General features: G+C 33.3%; 7 protein-coding genes and 4 pseudogenes across 11 annotated transcripts, besides 3 other annotated features; 7 read left to right on the top strand and 4 right to left on the bottom strand.

Moving 5' to 3' along the window:
- Window positions 1-1,418: part of a mobile genetic element that runs on past the window's edge.
- Window positions 1,388-2,158, bottom strand: TVAGG3_0742620 (pectin lyase-like family; the record flags this gene model as incomplete). The annotated part of the gene is made up of 1 exon (XM_001318147.2): window positions 1,388-2,158. The coding sequence occupies one exon, from the start codon at window positions 2,156-2,158 to the stop codon at window positions 1,388-1,390; it is 771 nt and encodes a 256-aa protein (XP_001318182.1).
- Window positions 2,159-2,624: 466 nt separating this feature from the next.
- Window positions 2,625-4,648, bottom strand: TVAGG3_0742610 (long chain fatty acid--CoA ligase family; the record flags this gene model as incomplete). The annotated part of the gene is made up of 1 exon (XM_001318146.2): window positions 2,677-4,623. One exon carries the CDS (start codon window positions 4,621-4,623, stop codon window positions 2,677-2,679), a length of 1,947 nt encoding a protein of 648 aa, XP_001318181.1.
- Window positions 4,649-5,552: 904 nt separating this feature from the next.
- Window positions 5,553-8,209: a mobile genetic element.
- TVAGG3_0742600 (MULE transposase domain-containing protein) lies at window positions 6,174-7,025 on the bottom strand (the record flags this gene model as incomplete). The annotated part of the gene is made up of 1 exon (XM_001318145.2): window positions 6,174-7,025. The coding sequence occupies one exon, from the start codon at window positions 7,023-7,025 to the stop codon at window positions 6,174-6,176; it is 852 nt and encodes a 283-aa protein (XP_001318180.2).
- Window positions 8,210-19,279: part of a mobile genetic element that runs on past the window's edge.
- TVAGG3_0742580 (protein of unknown function, DUF4106 family) lies at window positions 8,934-9,513 on the top strand (the record flags this gene model as incomplete). Its single annotated transcript, XM_051244928.1, has 1 exon — window positions 8,934-9,513. A coding segment is annotated over one exon (580 nt), but the record flags the coding sequence as incomplete, so codon positions are not given.
- On the top strand, window positions 9,633-10,507 carry TVAGG3_0742570 (annotated as a pseudogene). Its single transcript has one exon. A coding segment is annotated over exon 1 (875 nt).
- On the top strand, window positions 10,700-11,632 carry TVAGG3_0742560 (protein of unknown function, DUF4106 family; the record flags this gene model as incomplete). Its single annotated transcript, XM_051244927.1, has 1 exon — window positions 10,700-11,632. The coding sequence occupies one exon, from the start codon at window positions 10,700-10,702 to the stop codon at window positions 11,630-11,632; it is 933 nt and encodes a 310-aa protein (XP_051091514.1).
- On the top strand, window positions 12,210-13,280 carry TVAGG3_0742550 (annotated as a pseudogene). Its single transcript has one exon. A coding segment is annotated over exon 1 (1,071 nt).
- On the top strand, window positions 16,079-17,058 carry TVAGG3_0742540 (annotated as a pseudogene). The gene has a single exon. A coding segment is annotated over exon 1 (980 nt).
- On the top strand, window positions 17,094-17,513 carry TVAGG3_0742530 (protein of unknown function, DUF4108 family; the record flags this gene model as incomplete). The annotated part of the gene is made up of 1 exon (XM_051244926.1): window positions 17,094-17,513. The coding sequence occupies one exon, from the start codon at window positions 17,094-17,096 to the stop codon at window positions 17,511-17,513; it is 420 nt and encodes a 139-aa protein (XP_051091513.1).
- Window positions 17,530-17,979, bottom strand: TVAGG3_0742520 (uncharacterized protein; the record flags this gene model as incomplete). The annotated part of the gene is made up of 1 exon (XM_051244925.1): window positions 17,530-17,979. The coding sequence occupies one exon, from the start codon at window positions 17,977-17,979 to the stop codon at window positions 17,530-17,532; it is 450 nt and encodes a 149-aa protein (XP_051091512.1).
- On the top strand, window positions 18,016-18,888 carry TVAGG3_0742510 (annotated as a pseudogene). The gene has a single exon. A coding segment is annotated over exon 1 (873 nt).

The raw sequence follows: 19,279 nt of genomic DNA, 5'->3' as shown, positions 1-19,279 counted from the left end.
CACTATAGTATAGTATATTTAAACTGAGTATTACTATTATAGTTCATCTTATCTGAGAATTCGGTATTTTGACAAATTTCAACTTTGACCGGTAAAACTATTTATAATCAAAAAAGCCCACAACATTTTATAGCATATTAGTGATACATTATATTGTTATTAGTAAACTTGATTTACAATCTCTTCTAGATGAGTAATTTGTTTTTTTGAAAAAATCTGACAAATCACTTTTTGACAGAATCTAGATATTTTTGATTTGTGAAAGTTTTAATAATATGATAAGGTTTATATATGCTATCATAATATAATAAAATCATATAATGTTACATTATCGCTATATATGTCGAATATTAAAAAATTGTATATTAACATTTTTTGTCATATCTTGATAATAAAGAAAAAACTCTCAGTTCCCCTTCGACAAATTGTTAGAATGCAACTAAAGTTTATTTTGATATAGTGAGTTTGCTTCTAAAAAATATATGAAAGAAGAATTAGATTTGCAAGACCCCTATAAAAAACCATTTTTGCGTCGAGAATAACTTCATGCACGATTAATTGATATGATAATAAAAATCATATATGATAATTACTTAATATAGGCAACAATATTGTATTAATCACTTTTTGTCAAAACGGTTTTTCGATAATTGAGTATTCAATTTTCCAAAAATCCATTCAATAATTTGATTTATAATTCAACGTATAAGAAAAAACTCTCAGTTCCCCTTCGACAATTTGTAAAGAAAATTATATAGTTTCTGTCGACACTATTTGTATATTCTACCTTCTTCGGTATTTCAAAGAATTAGGTTTGCAAATTTGATATTTTTGATGTATTTATTCAAATTGAGAGTATTTTTGACGATAGAAGTAGGTGTTTTTTGAATTACAATTTTATATTGATGTGCATGATAAAAATTTGAACTTATATTATGGTGACATAGTATAAGTCATAATGTATTAATATACAAAAGATATTATCAAAAAATTCCTTTCCAATATGTATAAACAAATCGATTTTTTAAATTAAATTTAAACCTTAAACTCAATATATTAAAAAGTGACATTATTTTAATTAGAAGTACAAAAATCCATAGTCATAGAATTATCAAATGATTGAAAATTGTTATAATTGGGCACATTATACTCATTTATGAATTTACTATACTATATACTTTGCAAATTTAAAAATCCAAATTTTCAATTTTTAAAATATCATTATTTATCATATATCAAATAGTAAAGTTAGTATATATCATGTTTAAAACGATAATATAGTCAAATTCGAAAATTTTAAAAATAGATAATATTTAATTTTTACAAAATATTGGTATATGTGCAATCTATTGGTATATTTTTACTCCTTATTAGACACTCGTCCTAACTATATGCAGTAATCATGCAGGACCGGAGCCTTAAAGTAACAATTATCAATAGTTGGTTTTTCTGAAAATAAATAGTTTCCTTTATTTCCTATGAATGAACAATTTGAAAATGTACATGAGCCATAACACCTTATTATTGCATCAGTAGAAAATTCTCCTCCTTGACATTCATTGTTTAAATAATTACATTTTGTAATATTGTAATTACCTTCATAATGGGAAATTACACCCTGAAATGAAGATGATGAATTTGATGCTGTTGTGAAATTAATAATAATTACTGCTCCTCTTGGATGATCAATTGCATATGCAGCATATTCAGTAATTTCATAGTGATAAGATGTATTCATATTACTTACTTTGATATCTCCAAGATAATGATAAAATGCACATGCAACTCCACTGCATTGTGATACTGAACACTCAAATGCATAATTTTTGTGGGTACTATCATCAGGTGAATGAATTTCATATGCACATCCACCACTTTCGCTTGATGAAAATAAACAACAAATATGAACTAAGACAAAATCTGATTTTTTGATATAGAATGATCCACCTTCTTCTTTGCAACTATTGTTGTAAAATGAGCATGTTTCAATTAATACTTTGTTATTAGAATTAAGGTAAATTGCTCGATTTTGGTAATGGAAAGAAAATACTGCATCATGAATGTAATATTTGCCACTCCCTGATATAGTCTCGTTCTCTGTTTTGTTGATATAATCATTTTCGCCGTAATATTCTGAAAAACTCTTTTGAAATTTCATAATTATTTGCTAAATATTAAAATCTAATTATGATTCTCATATAAAAATAAGCTGCTGAGTTAAAAAACCCTAACAACTTAAAACTGCGAAGCATATTGATGTCAGACTATGCCAGATTTGAAAGTTTACAAATTCACACAAATCTTTCTCCTTGAAAAAGGAAATTTAAAGTGCATTGGATATTTATCGAAGGCTAAAATTTAGCATATAATAAACTATTTTATGAAACTAACGTATTTTGCAATTAAATGAATCAAATTCCTCAAGAGTAAAGCCTCAAGCAATGCATTTGAATGCCAAAAGATGTGATACAGTGTGGAATTTCTATAAAAAAGATAAATATCTCAAATTTCAAAAATAATAGTTATATAAATTTATATAAATATGATTTTTGATGGATTTTTTGTAATGGCTCCTTCACTTTGGTTGAAAATTCGAAAGAAATCTTTGTTGTTAATAATGTAAATGGAAAGAAATGAAGATATTCGATATTTATTAAATATAAATAGAAAAGAAAGTTAATGACAAAGTTCAAGAAGCTGAGCTTCGTATTTCTTCTTGATGCTGTTGAACTGTGGCTTCAAAGATGGTGTAAGTAAGCCATTATCAACTGATGGTTCGACTGTATCGATCAAGATCCTGTCAATCTTTTCAAAACCGCGCATTCCGTTTGCCTTGTATTGCTCAGACAGGTTTTCTATAAGTTCTGCCTGGATTTCGGCGTTCTTAGGGATATCGGCTTCTTTGACGCCCTTAGAAATATACTTTTCAATGATTTCACGCTTTGGAATGACCAATGCAACAGGGCGGTCGTACTGTGAGTTCGCGTAAACGAAGATAAATGTGATCTTTGTAGCTCGGCCGTATTGTTCTGAGAGGTTTGTCAAAGAGATGTATTCTCCTTGGCAAAGTTTGACGAGTTGTTTGGCTCTGTCGATGATCTTGATTTGCTTTTCGTGAGTTAATGTGCAAACATCCCCTGTTGCGAACCAGCCATCTTGAAGAACTTCCTTTGTCAGCTCTGGCTGCTTGTAGTAGCCCTGGAAAACGATTGGTCCCTTGACGAGAAGCTCGCCAGTTGGGAATTCGCCCTTGGCATCGTAATCTGTTCCTTCGACCTTTCTAAATCTGACTTGGCAGGAAAGTCCGCACTGGCCAACGGTTGTTGGATCTGTAGCTGGTGCTTCCTGGACAGCTACACCTGCAGATGTTTCTGTCAAACCGTAACCTTGAATAATATTTGGAGTAATAGCGGAACAAATGAATTCAAAAACGTTTTTCATGATGGGGGCACCACCGTTAACGATCAATCTGATACGACCACCTAAAGCGTTTCTGAAATTATTGAGGAGGAAGTTGTCCAAGATCAAACTTGGTCTAGCGTCCTTTGCAAGGCAATGGGCCTTGAGGCTTATGGCAGCTCTGAGGAGTTTCTGGACGAATTTCGGCTTCTCGTTGATCTTTGCCTGCATTGCGTCGTAAACTCTGTTCAAAATTCTTGGAACGGCCGTCATCATTGTTGGTCTGAGTGTTTGGATGTCGTCCATGATATATTTGATTGGACCTCTGGCGTATCCGATCTTACTTCCTTGATTCAAAACAATTAATTCGCAAACAAGGGCGTAGATGTGGGCCAATGGTAGGAAGGAGAGATATGTATCTGTTGTTGTTGCTGAAACGCCAAGCATTGCAAAGCCACCGGCGCCAGAACAAACGTTTGATTCAAGAAGGACACAACCCTTTGGAGTACCTGTTGAACCAGATGTATACATGATAACAGCAACGCCATCTGGTGTGGATGGTGTTGTCTGGATCTTTGATTCCTTTCCAAGATTGATCACATCTTGGCATGTGTGGAATTTAACCTTTTCAGTTTCACCTGCTGGAACAGTCTTGGCCATGGTGATGAGGCATTTAAGATGCTCGGCCTTCGATAATAGTTCGACGGCTGTTTTTGACTTATATTCGCTGCAAACTAAGGCCTTGACCTCTGCGTGGTTAAGGATATACTCTGCAGCACCTGGACCGAGAGAGTCATAGATTGGAACAACAGTCATTCCTGTGTAGGAACAGGCAAAGAGAGTTGTGGTCCAATATATGCAATTGGATGAATAAATACCAACCTTGTCGCCTGGTTTGAGGCCGAGTTTTAAGAGACCTCTTCCGAAAGCTTCAATTTGAGCAAGGAATTGAGAGTAGGTAATGTATTTGTAATCTGTGGCTTTGTCGCCGTCTAATTGCTCGCGTTCACCAACGGATGGTAAGTCGGCATGTTTTACTGTTGATGTTTTGATAATTTGGTACATTGTTCTGGCATCTGGAGCCGATCTAAATGTGGCAATGAATTCGCCACCGTTTTCATGGATGATATGATTGTTAATGTAAATCTTGCTGAGTCCTTCTTCTTCAGTGCCTTCAATTGGAACACAAATTGGCTCGACATCGAGATGATGGACCTTGAACATTGCGGCAAAAAATTTGTGGGTTTATTGTTGAAAAAAATTTAATTTTTGAGATGGCCTTATAACATTCAATCATCATTTTACTCAAATCCTCATAAGAGCGGTTTTTAAAAATATTATATATTTTATTAATAGGTATAATATATCTTCTATATACGATCGGATTTTTGAATACATCTGAAATTTATTTCATATGAGATTTGGATATTATAATAATAAAGAATAACCTAACAAAATCGAACTTGAGTTGATATGATTTTTAAGTACGATAATAAGATAGAAATCATATTGTTATAGACCGAAAATAGATTTTTTCGGTTTTCTCTTCAAATAATTGAAAGAATGATACTATTATAGGTTTATTATATTATATAGCATATAATCATGCTATAGCCGAAAATTATAAGTTTTGAGAAGATTGAATATAACACAAATAAATTTGAATGTAAGTTAAATTTCTTGTTGTTTTTAATAGCTATATAATGGGAAATCCAATATTGCAAAATTCAAATTGAATGATTGAAAGAACAGAAAAAGTCATTCTTTTCAATTTCGAATATGTTTCATTGTATTTATAATTATATGGCAAATAAGATATTTAAACTTGATTTTTGAAGGAAAATTCACAAAATTGAATGAATTCAAATAATTTTTATTCAAAAATAAACTAGTTATTTGAGTTTAATACTAATTACCTATTCAAACTACAAAGTTTGTAATTTAAAATATTTTGTGAGATCAGATTGAATTAATTCAAGGTTCTTTTCAATTAATATTAATGACCATATTACGCATTTTCGAACATTCTAAACCAAATATATAAAAATGGGAGATGAATGTTAAATTTGCTAGACATGGGGGAGTTGTCTGCAAAGTTTTAGCTCTTATCTCTAACAAAAAATTAATTTTTAAAAAAATGACCGAATACGTTTGGCAAACCCAAATTTTAGCTAAAAGTGACAGGGAAAAAAACGTTTAGTATTAAAAAAAAGACCGATGAGAGCTTCGTTCGAAATATAGAGGGAACTGAGAATGCGCAACCATTCTCAGGGAATATTGGATGCTATTCCCGTTCCCTCTGTATGGAAAATTGAGGTTTTCAAAGGGAGTTAAAATAATATCAAATTTATACTAATTTACTTCAAAATACAAAAGTATTTAACAGCTAAAATTAGTTACTTTAGCAGGCCTATCAATACCCTTTTACGATTATTGCTACTTTTTCGAAATAAAAGTAAAAACAAATTTATACTAATTTACTTCAAAATACAAAAGTATTTGACAGCTAAAATTAGTTACTTTAGCAAGCCTATCAATACCCTTTTACGATTATTGCTACTTTTTCGAAATAAAAGTAAAAACAAATTTATACTAATTTACTTCAAAATACAAAAGTATTTGACAGCCAAAATTAGTTACTTTAGCAAGCCTATCAATACCCTTTTACGATTATTGCTACTTTTTCGAAATAAAATAAATTTATTATCAAAAACCTTTTTTTTCTTAGTAAAAATAAAAATGTTATTTTATATCAAGTTTTTATTCATAAATTTTTATAATGTTGTATAAATTTGAAGGTGGAAATCTGTAATAATTTTATCTTGAAAAGACTTGGCATTCTCAACAATGAATTGAGGGGTATTGCATCCAAATTCTGTAATTTGCGTGAGAATACTAAGCTTGATTTCCATTGGGATACTTAATTTCGAAAAATACTGGGTCATTCGTTTTTGAACCTTTGCTGCCTTGACAACTTTATCAAGTAGGTCATCTAAACCCAATTGAAGCGTATTTAAGTTTGCTGATGAGTTAACTATTAACGATTTAATTTTATCAGTGAGCATTATACATTTTTCTGTATCCAGTCTGATTGTAGACTTTTTTGGCTTTTTTTCAGATGGCAACGGATTTGGAATTTTGTCTCTGAGCCTTATATCTTGAGAAATTCTGTAATAAAATGAAGGAACGATAAAATCGATTAATTTCATCACAAATCGATCAAATCTGATGAAAATTGTTCCGCCAAAGTAGTAATATTTAATTTTTTTGTTAATCGATTCTGAAATGTTATTTGTGAGAGCTAAATTTTCATCTCTTTCAGCGGCTGTCCATCTTTCTTGGTTTGATATCCATTGATTTTGTATGTATTTTGAAAATTCTGGGAATTTTTCGGCTATTTCCAGAATTTTTTTGAACGTTGGTTCAATCCATTCTTTCTTGCCATTTCTGCCGTATGCAAGATAGTTCATTTTTGTATCTAATATCAATTTGTCTGAACTCTCAAATGCATAATCTTTCAAATTTTTTCTGAACGCCCTCATTACATGAACTGCACACCAATGAAGGATAACTTCTGGAAAAGAGTTGATAATCGCATTTTCGATTTCTTGTGCACAATCTGACATAAAATATTTTGGTTTTACTTTTGCCCAGTTAAAAAATGCCTTGAGACAGAATGCAATATTTTCTGAAGTGTTTGGATAAACGACAAATTGAAAAATTGAGAATGCATGTGTATTTGGAAATTTGGCTGATATCATGTAAAACAACATTTTAAATTCAAGTAATGAATGGGTTGCATCAATAAAATGCTCTTTCACAATTTTGATTATGTCCAGAAATTTGAAAGAAGCATAATAAAAGATTAATTTCTTTGGTTTGTTGTAATAAATTAAATCTTTTGGTGACTCTTGTTCTTTGATACCCTTAAATAATTGAGTTGACTTGAATTGATTATCATCGTACTTTTGAATACCTTTGATCTTTTTATTTCCTTTTTCCTGAATTGTTTTCATTTGATCTGAAGATGCATTCAAAAAAGATGGCCTGTTAAGTGGATCATCCAGATCAAGTTTTTTGTCGCATTCAATTTGAGCCATTTTCGGATCACCCCCCTGTTTTATAAAATTAATAAGTACCCGACGATAGCATTGTGATAATGTGTGGTATTTCTTTTTGTCTCATCTTTGATTTGATTGTGATTATGTGTTCCATTATATTCTGTTAGGAATATATTTCACATCATCATCTTTAGAAATGAGATACATGCTCACATTATCTGCACTGCACCTGAATTTTAATTTTGTTCCCCCTAAATTTGGATTTTTTTTTTAATTGATATGGACAACCTGCATGGCATTCGTTATCAATGACAGCTTTCATAGCATCTATATAAGATAGCCTTTCTTTAAGTTCGCATGGTGCATCGATATGCATCAAAAAATGAAATGAAATTTCAATATCAAAAAAAGCACAAAATTTGAAAAAATTCACAAATCTCGGTTTCTGAAAGAAAATGGCCTCTTAAACTTTGTGCATATATTCATCTTTAAGACACATTGTATCCATATATTATTTAGCCAACACAACTTATCTGGTATCGAGAAAATTCAAAAAAAGCACAAAATTTGAAAATTGCTCGGTTCTACATTCAAAATAAATTTCATTAATTTTTACGTACATATTAAGGTACTTATCTTCTACATATATAATCTTCATTAGATATATACATGATAAATAAAATTCATAAAACATTAAAAATCAAAAAATTAGATGAACCTTGGCAATTAAACTTTATTAAATAATAGTTAAAAAAAAAAAAAAAAAAAAAGTAGTGGGGCTTCCAGGCACTTCGTGCCTTCTAGCCCTGAAGTTGATGAGTATAATGAAGTTTTTTTTTTTTTTTTGGGATGGCCTTCCGGGCACTTTGTGCCCTCTAGCCCATAAGAAATTTTGCCCAAGACCCAAGAGGAGGACCGAACCCCAGCCGGTGACACTTTTTGTGTCGCTTTTTCACAAATTATATATGTTTTCATGTTTTGTCAAGACTTCTTCGTAAATGTTTTGTCAAGACTTCTTCGTAAATGTTTTGTCAAGACTTCTTCGTAAATGTTTTGTCAAGACTTCTTCGTAAATGTTTTGTCAAGACTTCTTCGTAAATGTTTTGTCAAGACTTCTTCGTAAATGTTTTGTCAAGACTTCTTCGTAAATGTTTTGTCAAACATGAACGTAAATGTTTTGTCAAGATTTCATCGTAAATGTTTTGTCAAGACTTCTTCGTAAAATGTTTTGTCAAGACTTCTTCGTAATGAGTGTAAATGACCAAAAATATAATTTAGGGTAGAAGGTTAGATCTAACCTCTTTTCTAACCTCTTTTCTACCCTCTTGAATTTGTCATGATTTCTTCGTCATAGGCACGGAGATAGGACGGTTATTTTACAAAACTAACAACACGTTGACCGAGTAGTTTTTTGTGCTGAACAAAAAGTGTCATACAAACATCTGTCAAAAACCGTTTTTTACTTCACTTAAAATGCCACGTAAGCTACGTAAGAATATACGTAAGAGGAAGAGAGCATTGAAACATCCAATAGTAAAACTGACACCACAACAACAGTTGCAACAACAAATTATGAATGACCCCATGTTGCAACAAATGTCAAGCAACCCTATGCTTTTAAACCGAGTTATTGGTGCACAGAGTGGAGGTTTAAGAGCGGCACTTTTAGCGAAAATGGCAGGCTATGGTGGAGCTGCAGACGGAACAGCTTATAACCCTCAAAGTCAAATGAATTTGAGTTCACTCAAAAATCAAATAACAGATGTCAAAAAGTCAAACATAGACATACAGAAACAAATAAGTGAAAACGAAAAGAAACTAGAATATGACAGACACACAAAGAAACTAAATGAGTTAAACGTAGAGAAAAAGAAGAAAGAAGAACAACTGAAAGAACTAAGTACAGAGGAATATGCGAAAAAAGTGTCAGAAAAAGCAGCAGAAGTAGCAAAAATGGAACAAGATGTTATAAATTTGAAAAACCATACTACTCAATATAAAGTACTGAAAGATGAAGAGATAAAACAAAAAGCCATGAAGACATATATGGATAGCGATGAGTATAAAAAAGAAGTTGAAGCAAATGTAAAGGCAGAAAAACTTTTACAGTTGCAAAACCAAACCGTACAGTATGAAAACTTAGCACAAGAAAGTAAAAATAACGACGCAGCCATGCAAAAGGCAATGAAAAGCGCAGAATATATAAAAGCTAATAATGACTGGTTAGATGCCCAAGCCAACGCTAAAGCAGCCCAACTTATAGGGTCAATAAGGACAAAAATACAAGCGGATGAAGACAGTTCAAATGAAGCTTTAATGAATGCTGACTTTAAGAACGCCTTCGAAGCTCTTCATAGTAAGGTGAAACTAGTGAACGACTTCTCATCTGGAAAGAAACTGAAGTCTGAAGGTTTCGACAACGAGTTAGAGAAGTAGCACAAAATATGACGAAAATAACAGATGCAGCAACGAGACAGGCAGTTCAAAGTGCCTATGACGCCGTTAGAGCAACTGTTGTGGAAAGTCAAGAAAAAGAGTTACAACAGACCAAAACAGACCTAGTAAATGCTTTCTTAAGAACGAAAAGTCAGGTAGGACATTATGCTGCAGATGGAACATATGTGCCAGCTGGTGGAACTTATATACCACCAAACCCTCCAAGAGAAGCACCTGCACCAGGACTACCTAAAACATTTACATCGTCACATGGACACAGACACAGGCATGCACCAAAACCAACAGTTCAAAACACTGCACCACAACCAACAGTTCAAAATCCAGCACCACAACCAACAGTTCAAAATCCAGCACCACAACCAACAGTTCAAAATCCAGCACCACAACCAACAGTTCAAAACCCTGCACAACAACAACCACAAACAGAGCAAGGACATAAAAGAAGTAGAGAACAAGGAAACCAAGAATTCTTAAAAATGCTTAAGGAAGACTATGGTTACCCAGATACTCTTGACTTTAGTGACAGATATAAAGAAGCTATTAGAAAGTTCAAGGAAGGAAATACTGACCCGAACCTATTTAGCTTTATGGTTCAGCACCAAATGGGATATAATTTCAAACCTGGAAAATACAAGCTCGCTAAGGGATATGATTTAATAGCATATCATCCAAATGACATGACTGAATTTACTCCAAGATATTTGGTGTCAGAGCTAAACGATAATTCAACTCTCTTCATGAAACGCGTAAAAAATAGAGACGGAACGAAAGAAGAAAGGTTTATGAGTCCGGATGACTTAGATAGGGAACTTTTTAAAAACGGTCTCGGAATATATGAAATGCCAGCAGATGAGGTACAAGAAACTCCACAGGAAGAAGTTCAGATACAACCAGACATGGAAGAAATAGTTCAGCAACAACAGCTAGAAGAGCCTGAAGGAAACAAACAAGTCCCTCCTTTGGAAACTAACTTCACAGAACTAGATGAAGATTTGGAACAGCCGAAAAATCTTGACCCTCAACAAGAGTATGCGGAGAATATGGAATCTTTCCAAGAGTCTAAGAAAAATTCAGCTGACATAGTAGAAGAATATCGAAAAATGTTCGCCGACATACAAAAGACTCCAACATCAGATGAAAATATCCAGCATAGAATGGAAGTACTGAAAGATAATGTACACAAATACAACAATCCTTTTTACTTACGAGCATATAACGTTCAATCTTTGGATGAACTCGGTGAAAATAAAAGGTTAAATTTCAACAAAACATATAGAAATGAAACATTGTTTAAAGTTCATTCAGAACCTAGCCAATATGGAAACAAACCTACTTTTGTTTCTGCAGACGATGGAACTACAATGAGATGGGGTCATAAAGCTAATCCGGATAGGTGGTTCATAAACTTACAACCACAATTCCAAGAAGTTGTAGACGCAATGGAAGTGAATGGTGAACCAGATGTAGCTGGTATTTTCAGCGCGGCTTTAATGCCATTGAAAGATATGAAAGATGCAGATATTTTGGACCGGTATGAAATGAACATGGCTGATGGAAATATAACACCTGACGTTCTAGAACATTTATCTCAAAGAACTACACAGAACCATAGAGATGGTATATTTGGTGAAGAGTTTAGAAAGAAGTTAGGGAGAGAGAAGGAAGAGAACCTATTGTACATGACCTTGCAAACGAAAGTTTGCAAAATGTCATAAAAAACTTTTGCAGACAATGAACCGAGAAGGGATGAATATTTAAGAAAACTCAAATGGACAGTACCAAATGAAATGTTAGTATTGAAAAACATGTTCCTTGACAAAATAAAACCAACTACAGAAATAAATGACGCAAGACTGAAACATTGGGTAAAAGCTTTCCCATTCACAAAAGATATTATTGGTAACATGGAAAGAAAACCAGAATGGCTACAAAAACATATATTTGGAAACGAGCTTATTCCATATGGACAAGCTATATTTGAAGAGCTTGAACCGGAAAACTCAGGAAAGAGTCATGCAAACAATAAGCGAAGACTCAAATACAAACTACTATGACAAATCTTTCTAGGATATAGGTTACCTGAGATGGGCGACCAGAGCCCAAAGGCAAAAAGGACATGGGAAATTTACAACATACTAGGTGAACATGAGGCAAAGATGCAACAACTTGAAGCAGAGGGCAAGTTACCAAAAGCGACACCAAAGAAGAAGAGTAGAACAAAGTAAAGCTTGGTCCGAGTGGGTTCTATTATGATATATAAATCCAACTATTCTATATTTTTACCCATATGAAATGTACGCCGCTCAGAATATAACGCCAACAGTTTTGGATGCCATGAACGGAAATGTTTCCGAATGGTATAACGAATGCGACAATGCCATTAGAAGGTCAGAAATAGTTCCTGGAACTTACGAATATACAACTGCTGTTTCTTATGGAAATGTAGGTGAGTTTGGTGAAGGTTCTTCAACAACAGTAGATATTGCTTGCGACAGGTTTCATATTATTTCTATTGACAACTCATTCTTATACGTGGAACAAGACATTGAAATAAAACCTTCTGCCAAGTTGTCTGACAAGAAAGGTTGCAATGGAATTTTCTATGTCGGATACCAATATGCTCCAGAAGTTTTCATGGGATATAAGATATATTCTAACTCTGACTTAGTTCAAACAGTAACATGGGCAAACTATGAATGGTTCGCTTTGAGAAACTCAGTACAACACAAGCTAGAGAACAAACAGACCAGTATGCAAATATTGAGAAAATAAGAAGACTTGACCCTAACGTTCCAGGAGTTTATGTTAACCTTTCTGGTTCAGATGGAACTGCTGCCACTAAAGTAAAACTGAAACTTAGAGTTCCTTTGTCATCTTTCCTCATCTTCAGGTTTTTAAGATACTTGCCAAACTGGGCAGGAAAAATTTCTATCGAACTTACTCCAAGCAAAAATAACTTAGTCATTGCACCAAACAAGACCCATTCAGCATTACTATAGCTGGAACTGGTGGAGCCAAGTTCTGTGACTTTTGCAAAGACAAAGTTGACTTAGACTTTGGTTTCTCAAACTTCAACAATGAAGTAAACTATTATTTCAATGCTGCTGGAACTGCTTGGGACCCAGTTAAGTTTACATGCGAAAAGTTTGAATGCAAGAGAATAGAAAGCAGACTTGCAGTCTATATGTTGGACCCAGATATTTCAAATGCTTTAGCTGCCAAATATATTGCAGTTCCACTTATGTTCCCTATACACCAAATATCTGTCAAAGACTTTGCAGGTGAAGTTGGAAACCAAAGTGCTGACCCAGGTGCAAGAACAGATATTGCTTTAACAACTGCAATGAAACATGCAGATACTATGTTTGTACTGTTCAGACGAACTATAAATGACTATTTTGTTTCTACAACCCTGGTATTAAATATCATATAAACATAGATGGCAAATATTATCCAAGAGAAGAATATTCTACAGTTGAGGATATGAGGTCATACAACTTGACATTAGATGCTATGAACTTTAACAACAACTTCACAACAACCATTAACCTGAAATGCAAAGTTCTATTATGCCATATGTGAAAGTATGGACTCATACAGGAGGTCAAAAAACTCAATATACAAATGGAGACCGTTCAAACTTTTGCTTGGCATTCCATTTGCTGACTCAGAAGACTTTATGGGTGGTATTTCAACTGTTGGTACTGTACAAATACAATATACTGGTGACAGAGACGGTCCAGATGAACTGAGAGCAAAGAAGTTTACAAAACCAATAGCACTTTTCACGGAAGATGCTCTTTTGAAATTCGTTCGATGAAACCTGCTGGGCTCCTCAGATTGGTATAACGACAGCTTCCATCGAGCAGATTTTGGCAGCAGGTCAGTAAGTTGTTCTTGAACTGACTTCTCTCCGTCAAATATTGACAGTACGCCAGTTTTGACATAATATTGTAAGATAAAATTAAACTTACCTTTAGAAAATATCTGTAAGTTTTTGTTGTTATATTTTTGTCTGCTTCAAGAACTTTCACCATTTCAGTTATACAACTTTCTTTGCTTTATGAAAATATTTAGGTTCAGCAAAGACTGCTATTCTATAACAATTTACCATTGTTTGTATAAAGAACTATTCTGTCAATGTATTTGTATTGTTTGTGTGTGTAAACTTTGTTCTGCTTCAAATTCAAAGAGATACTCAAATACGTCCATCTTTTTATTCTAAGTAAAAATGTCATTTCCGAAAAATAGAAGCGTGAGTTTTCAAAAGGTTTAATGGCGGTGGCAGATGTGAAGTTAAATTCACCAACTCAAACAAAACAGTCAAAGTGTTGTTGTCAATGTCAAAGACAGAGATGTTGAAGTGGGGAAACCATACGAAGACGAAGATGGTATAACAATTGTTCCTGTAAAAGAACAACCAACATATCCTGAAGTTAGCAGAGACTTAAGTTCTGTTGCAGATATTCGAAACGACTACCAACAACTGAAAGACAAACTTCAAACTCAGGAGAAGATTTGTCAAGCTTTAGGTATAATGTTAAACTTGGTCGAACACAACCCTGTAAAAGTGAACTCATATGTCATTGCACCTCATGAAGTTTTGAAAGAACTATTGAAACTTTTGACAGAGGCAGACGATATAAACATCAAAGAAATAGAACCCGACATTAGTTGCTGTGGTGTTTCATATAATGTCATTGACAAGATATACGTTATGAAAGGAGGTGAAACGTTGAACTTAAAGTATAGTTTCCCAGACGTCATAAAAATATTTGACGACCACAACATTTCATTAAAATTTATTTGCTAAGTAAAAATGTCAAAACTTCTTGAAAGATGTTTGAAGAAAAATAATATAGACTTTATTTCATGTAAAGGACTTTACACACTTTTGAACGATATGAAAGACCCTGTTTTTTGTTTGTTCGTGTAGACAAAGGAAAGTTCTATGTCTTTACAAAATATTTGAACTTCTTAGACAGAGAACTTCAAGAAACGCCATGTGAAAGTTTAGATGAAGTTCTTCTCCACTTTCAGAAAAACTTTTAAATATATATAAATGGCAGAAGATATAATGGTTTATACTATTACGACTAAAAACCCTGAGTCATATAATTCTATAACAACAAACTTACAAAGTCCTCAAGGACGATATTGTAAACTAACCTTAAACACAATGACGACTAAAGCCTGTTTTGCTCTTTTGACACCAGAAGACTTTATTGTTGTGAATGGTAAAAAATACTCCTTTGAAGATACTTACTCAGATATACCACCAACAGGTTTTGTTGACTTATTTAATACTTTAAGGACGGGTGTAACATGTGCTGCAACTAGAGCAGGTTTCATTATGTTTGGATGTCCGACTGAGTTTACTATAAACAATATGAGCTATAATACAAAACTTATTTCTGGTTTTTACTACCAACAGTTTCCTATAACAGGAAAAGGTGTCATACAAGGAATGTCTATTCCATTGACTTTAAGCACACCTATTTTATATATTGTTTCAAACTTAGGTTCAAAGTGCTATTCGAATGTCGACAGAAACTACTATGACCAAAAGATACTTATGCGTATAAACAATACTTTCTCTGCTGGTTTGCCTATTGTTCATTCGAATGCAGAATTTTCAACCTTAGTGAACTCAAACACTTTGGCAAGTATAACGTTGACATTAGTTGACGCAAACTTTGTTCCTGTAAAACTTTTATGTCCTATGTATTTGTCAATGACGGCAGAAAGTTTTCGAATTGGAAGATGCAACTGGTGAAAGTATTGTATTACAAGAACAACTTCAACAACAATAGCTCAGAACAACAAATAGCTCAAGAACAAACAAATGCAACAAATGGAACAACAAAGTCAAGAATAAAAAAATAATATTTTTTTTATTTTTATAAAAATGTACAGAATAGATGTTTCAGATTTTTATGACTTCCAAGCATTCAGAAATATGTGTCCATTTAGAGACTATAACAAAGCAGTCGAGAATTTGAAACGTTTAGTCATTTATGTTGACTCTGCCCCAGAATGTTATGTTATGAAAGAATGGGATGTTGTCTTTAACAAACCAAGAGCAACAATAGTTTCAGAACAAGAATGTAGACAGAAACTTAAGAAAATAAAAGTCGTACAAGTTGGCATGAAGATGTTAGATGCTTGGGATATCTTATTGTCAAAGTTAGAAGATTTTTCAGTTCGAGGTATAAAGTTTATACACCTTCTCCAAACTTCTATTCTATCTTCACTGGATATAAATACGAACAAGTAGAATGGAAAGAAAATATTATAGAAGCTTGGTTAGACCATGTCAAAGAAATTATATGCAATGGAAACGAAAAGGTTTATGAGTATATCTTATGTTGGTTTGCAAACATCTTACAACATCCAAGTGCTAAAAATGAAACTGCTCTCATTATAATTGGAAAACAAGGAACTGGTAAGAACACATTCTTTACAGATATCTTATGCAAACTGTTAGAGGGCTATTCGAACCCGAATATGACAAACTTAGAAAACATCTGTGGCAAGTTTAACTCCTCAATAGAGAATATGAAACTTATAGTATGTAACGAACTTCAAAGTATAGATACAACAAAAGTTTTGAACTCAGATGCTTTGAAGAGTCTTATAACAGACAAAGTTGGAGTTGTTGAAAGAAAGTATAAAGACCAAAGAGTTTGTGAGAATGTTGCAAACTTCATTATGGTTTCAAACAATACTGTTCCGATGAAGTTAGAAAGTTCTGACAGAAGATATGTAGTTGTCAGAACGTCAGATTCTCATATGCAAGATACAGAATATTTTGACGACTTAGCAGAAACTTTGACATCTGACTTTTACAACCACTTGTTCTCATATTTCATGACATTAGATATTTCTAAGTTCAATCCAAGACAAATTCCACATACAAGAGAGACAAACATTGTTAGAAGCAAACAAGAGTGTATATGAACTGTTCATAGATGAAACTGACTTTGTGTCATTAGATGAAAGGTCATTGTACGATTCGTATAAACAATATTGTCAAGAATATGGTTATATGGCAGCTTCTAAACGAACATTCTTGGCAAATGTCAAAAGTCTTTTAGATGTTCAGAATGGTGTATATACAAAGAAAATTTTTTCTGAGTAAATTTTAAAAAAAATTTTTTTTATCCGATAGAAAAGATGGCAAAATTCATCTCAGTAAATAAGTACATGACAGAAGTCAAAGATAAGTTAGCTCCATTCACATATTTGAATGTTTACTTCTACCATTTTGAAAAGTCTTCATTCAGCAAAATTTGGAACATTGCACCAGTTAAGTTTGCTGTTGTTAGAAAAAGTGGTGCAACTTTTGAAGACTTATACATTGACGGTATGTTGACAGTCAAAGAAAATTTTGACAGAAAGTTCTCAAAACTCGAAGAAGGTAAAGCATACAAACTTGTTATACCTTATGAACCAAAGAAAGCAGACGACTATGAATATTATGAGTCTAAGATAGTTGAAGTTCAAGGTAAATTGGGTAAAAAGATTTTAGAGTCTAAGCCAGTGTTTGCCCCTAAAGAGGAAGAGAACATTGACATTGACCCAGAAATGTTCTAAAAATAAAATTTTATTTTTACATGTCAAATTTCTTTTTCTCTGGAACTGGTTCAGGTTCTTTCTTCTCTTCTACTTTCTTCTCTTTCTTTTCTCTCTTCTTCTTCTCTGGTGGAGTTATGTCAAATTTCTCCGAACCATATTTCTGTAAAAGTTCTTTGTCCTTTAATAGCTCATCTATTCTGTTTCCTATTTCATCTTCAAGAACAGCGCATGTGTCTTCTTTGCATTCTAAGAACTTTTGTTGGACTTCATCTTTCCAAGAGGCGTCATCTCTGTCAACAAGTCTGTCATTGACAAACTTAAAGACTTCTCTGCCTAATGTTTTATGGTTCTTGTCATATTCCCAGAAACAGAACTTTAGAACAAATTCACCTTTCTTGTTTACACTATGTAAGATTTTATGGTCGACAGATGTTTTGCTGTCAAAAAGCTTGTCTCGAATATAGATAGCGAAATCGCTAGACATTTTCTAAAAGATAAAAATTTTAATTTTTCTAAAAATATGTTAGAAAAAAATTTTTGACATTGACAAGAAATTTGAGAATGTTTTAAACAAGAACAAGAGGAAGTTAGAAAATGCTCAGATAAAGCCTATACATGACAAGTTCTTATTTGCTCAGAATGGTATAACAGGTCTAATTGCACCACCTGGGTCGGGTAAGACTTTCACTTATCTTAAAATGGCTGCACAACAACAAGAACTAGATGAGAAGAACCCATTTTATGAGTTAGTTGTCATTTGTAGTACTTCTGGTCAATTTGACCAAACCGTCAATTCGTTCAAAGATATTATAAAGAAGTCTAAGTTAGTATGTATAAAGGATACTGAGTTGTTAGATTGGATAAAGAAGTACCAAGAAGAGTTTTGAAGTACAATGCTATAAATGAGTATATAAATTCGAAGTTTAAAGACCCAAATGAGGAAATGCAGAGAATATTAGAGAAGAAACACTTCAGAAACAAACAGAAAGAGATAGAATACATTTCGAAGAAATTGCAATCTTACGATTGGAAGACTTACCCTCATAGATGTCTTCTTATCTTAGATGACTTTGCTTCTCATCCTTTGCTTAAGAATAGAGAACAAGATATGTGTCGAATTCTTAAGAAGCTCAGACACTTTAACATCTCAGTTGTCATTTGTGTACAGACAGCAAAGAGTTTAAGTAAGGATGTAAAGAGAATACTTACTGACATTGTACTTTTCCCCGGATTGTCCGAAGACGATTTCATGGAACTTATGAAAGAGTCCATGGCAGGTAAGTTTGACAGACATGAACTATGGGAGAAGTATAAAGTCATACAAGACCCTCATACTTCTTTCAGAATTCATATCTACGCGAACAAAGTTCAAATTGTAAAAAGTCAAGCTTGAAAAATGTAAGTGTTTAGTCTTAGTAAGTCTGTTGTGGTGCTGGGGCTGTCGGTTCTTCTGGCTTTGGAAGGCATTCAGGAAGAGGAACGTCAGTCATCCGTTTGTGTCCTGTCGGAAGGAAAAATTTTTCCTGTCGGAAGGGAAAATATTTTTCTGTCGGATGGAAAAATTTTTCCTGTCGGATGGAAAATTTTTTTCTGAAGTTCGACCAAAAAGTTCTCAATTTTCGAAAATTTGAATGGTTTACGGACGGACAACTGGAAAATTTTTTCTTGTCGGATGGAAAATTTTTTCTTGTCGGATGGAAAATTTTTTTCCAGTTGTCGGGAAAATTTTTTCCTGTCGGAAGGAAGGACTCGGAATGCCAGAAGGATTTGACAAGGCAATTTAC

The sequence above is a fragment of the Trichomonas vaginalis genome, chromosome III, assembly GCF_026262505.1.
Source record: "Trichomonas vaginalis G3 chromosome III, whole genome shotgun sequence".
In the NCBI taxonomy this organism is placed as follows: domain Eukaryota; phylum Parabasalia; order Trichomonadida; family Trichomonadidae; genus Trichomonas; species Trichomonas vaginalis.
The sequence above is the reverse complement of the archived record's forward strand: the minus strand, read 5'-3'. Positions and strand labels throughout refer to the sequence as shown.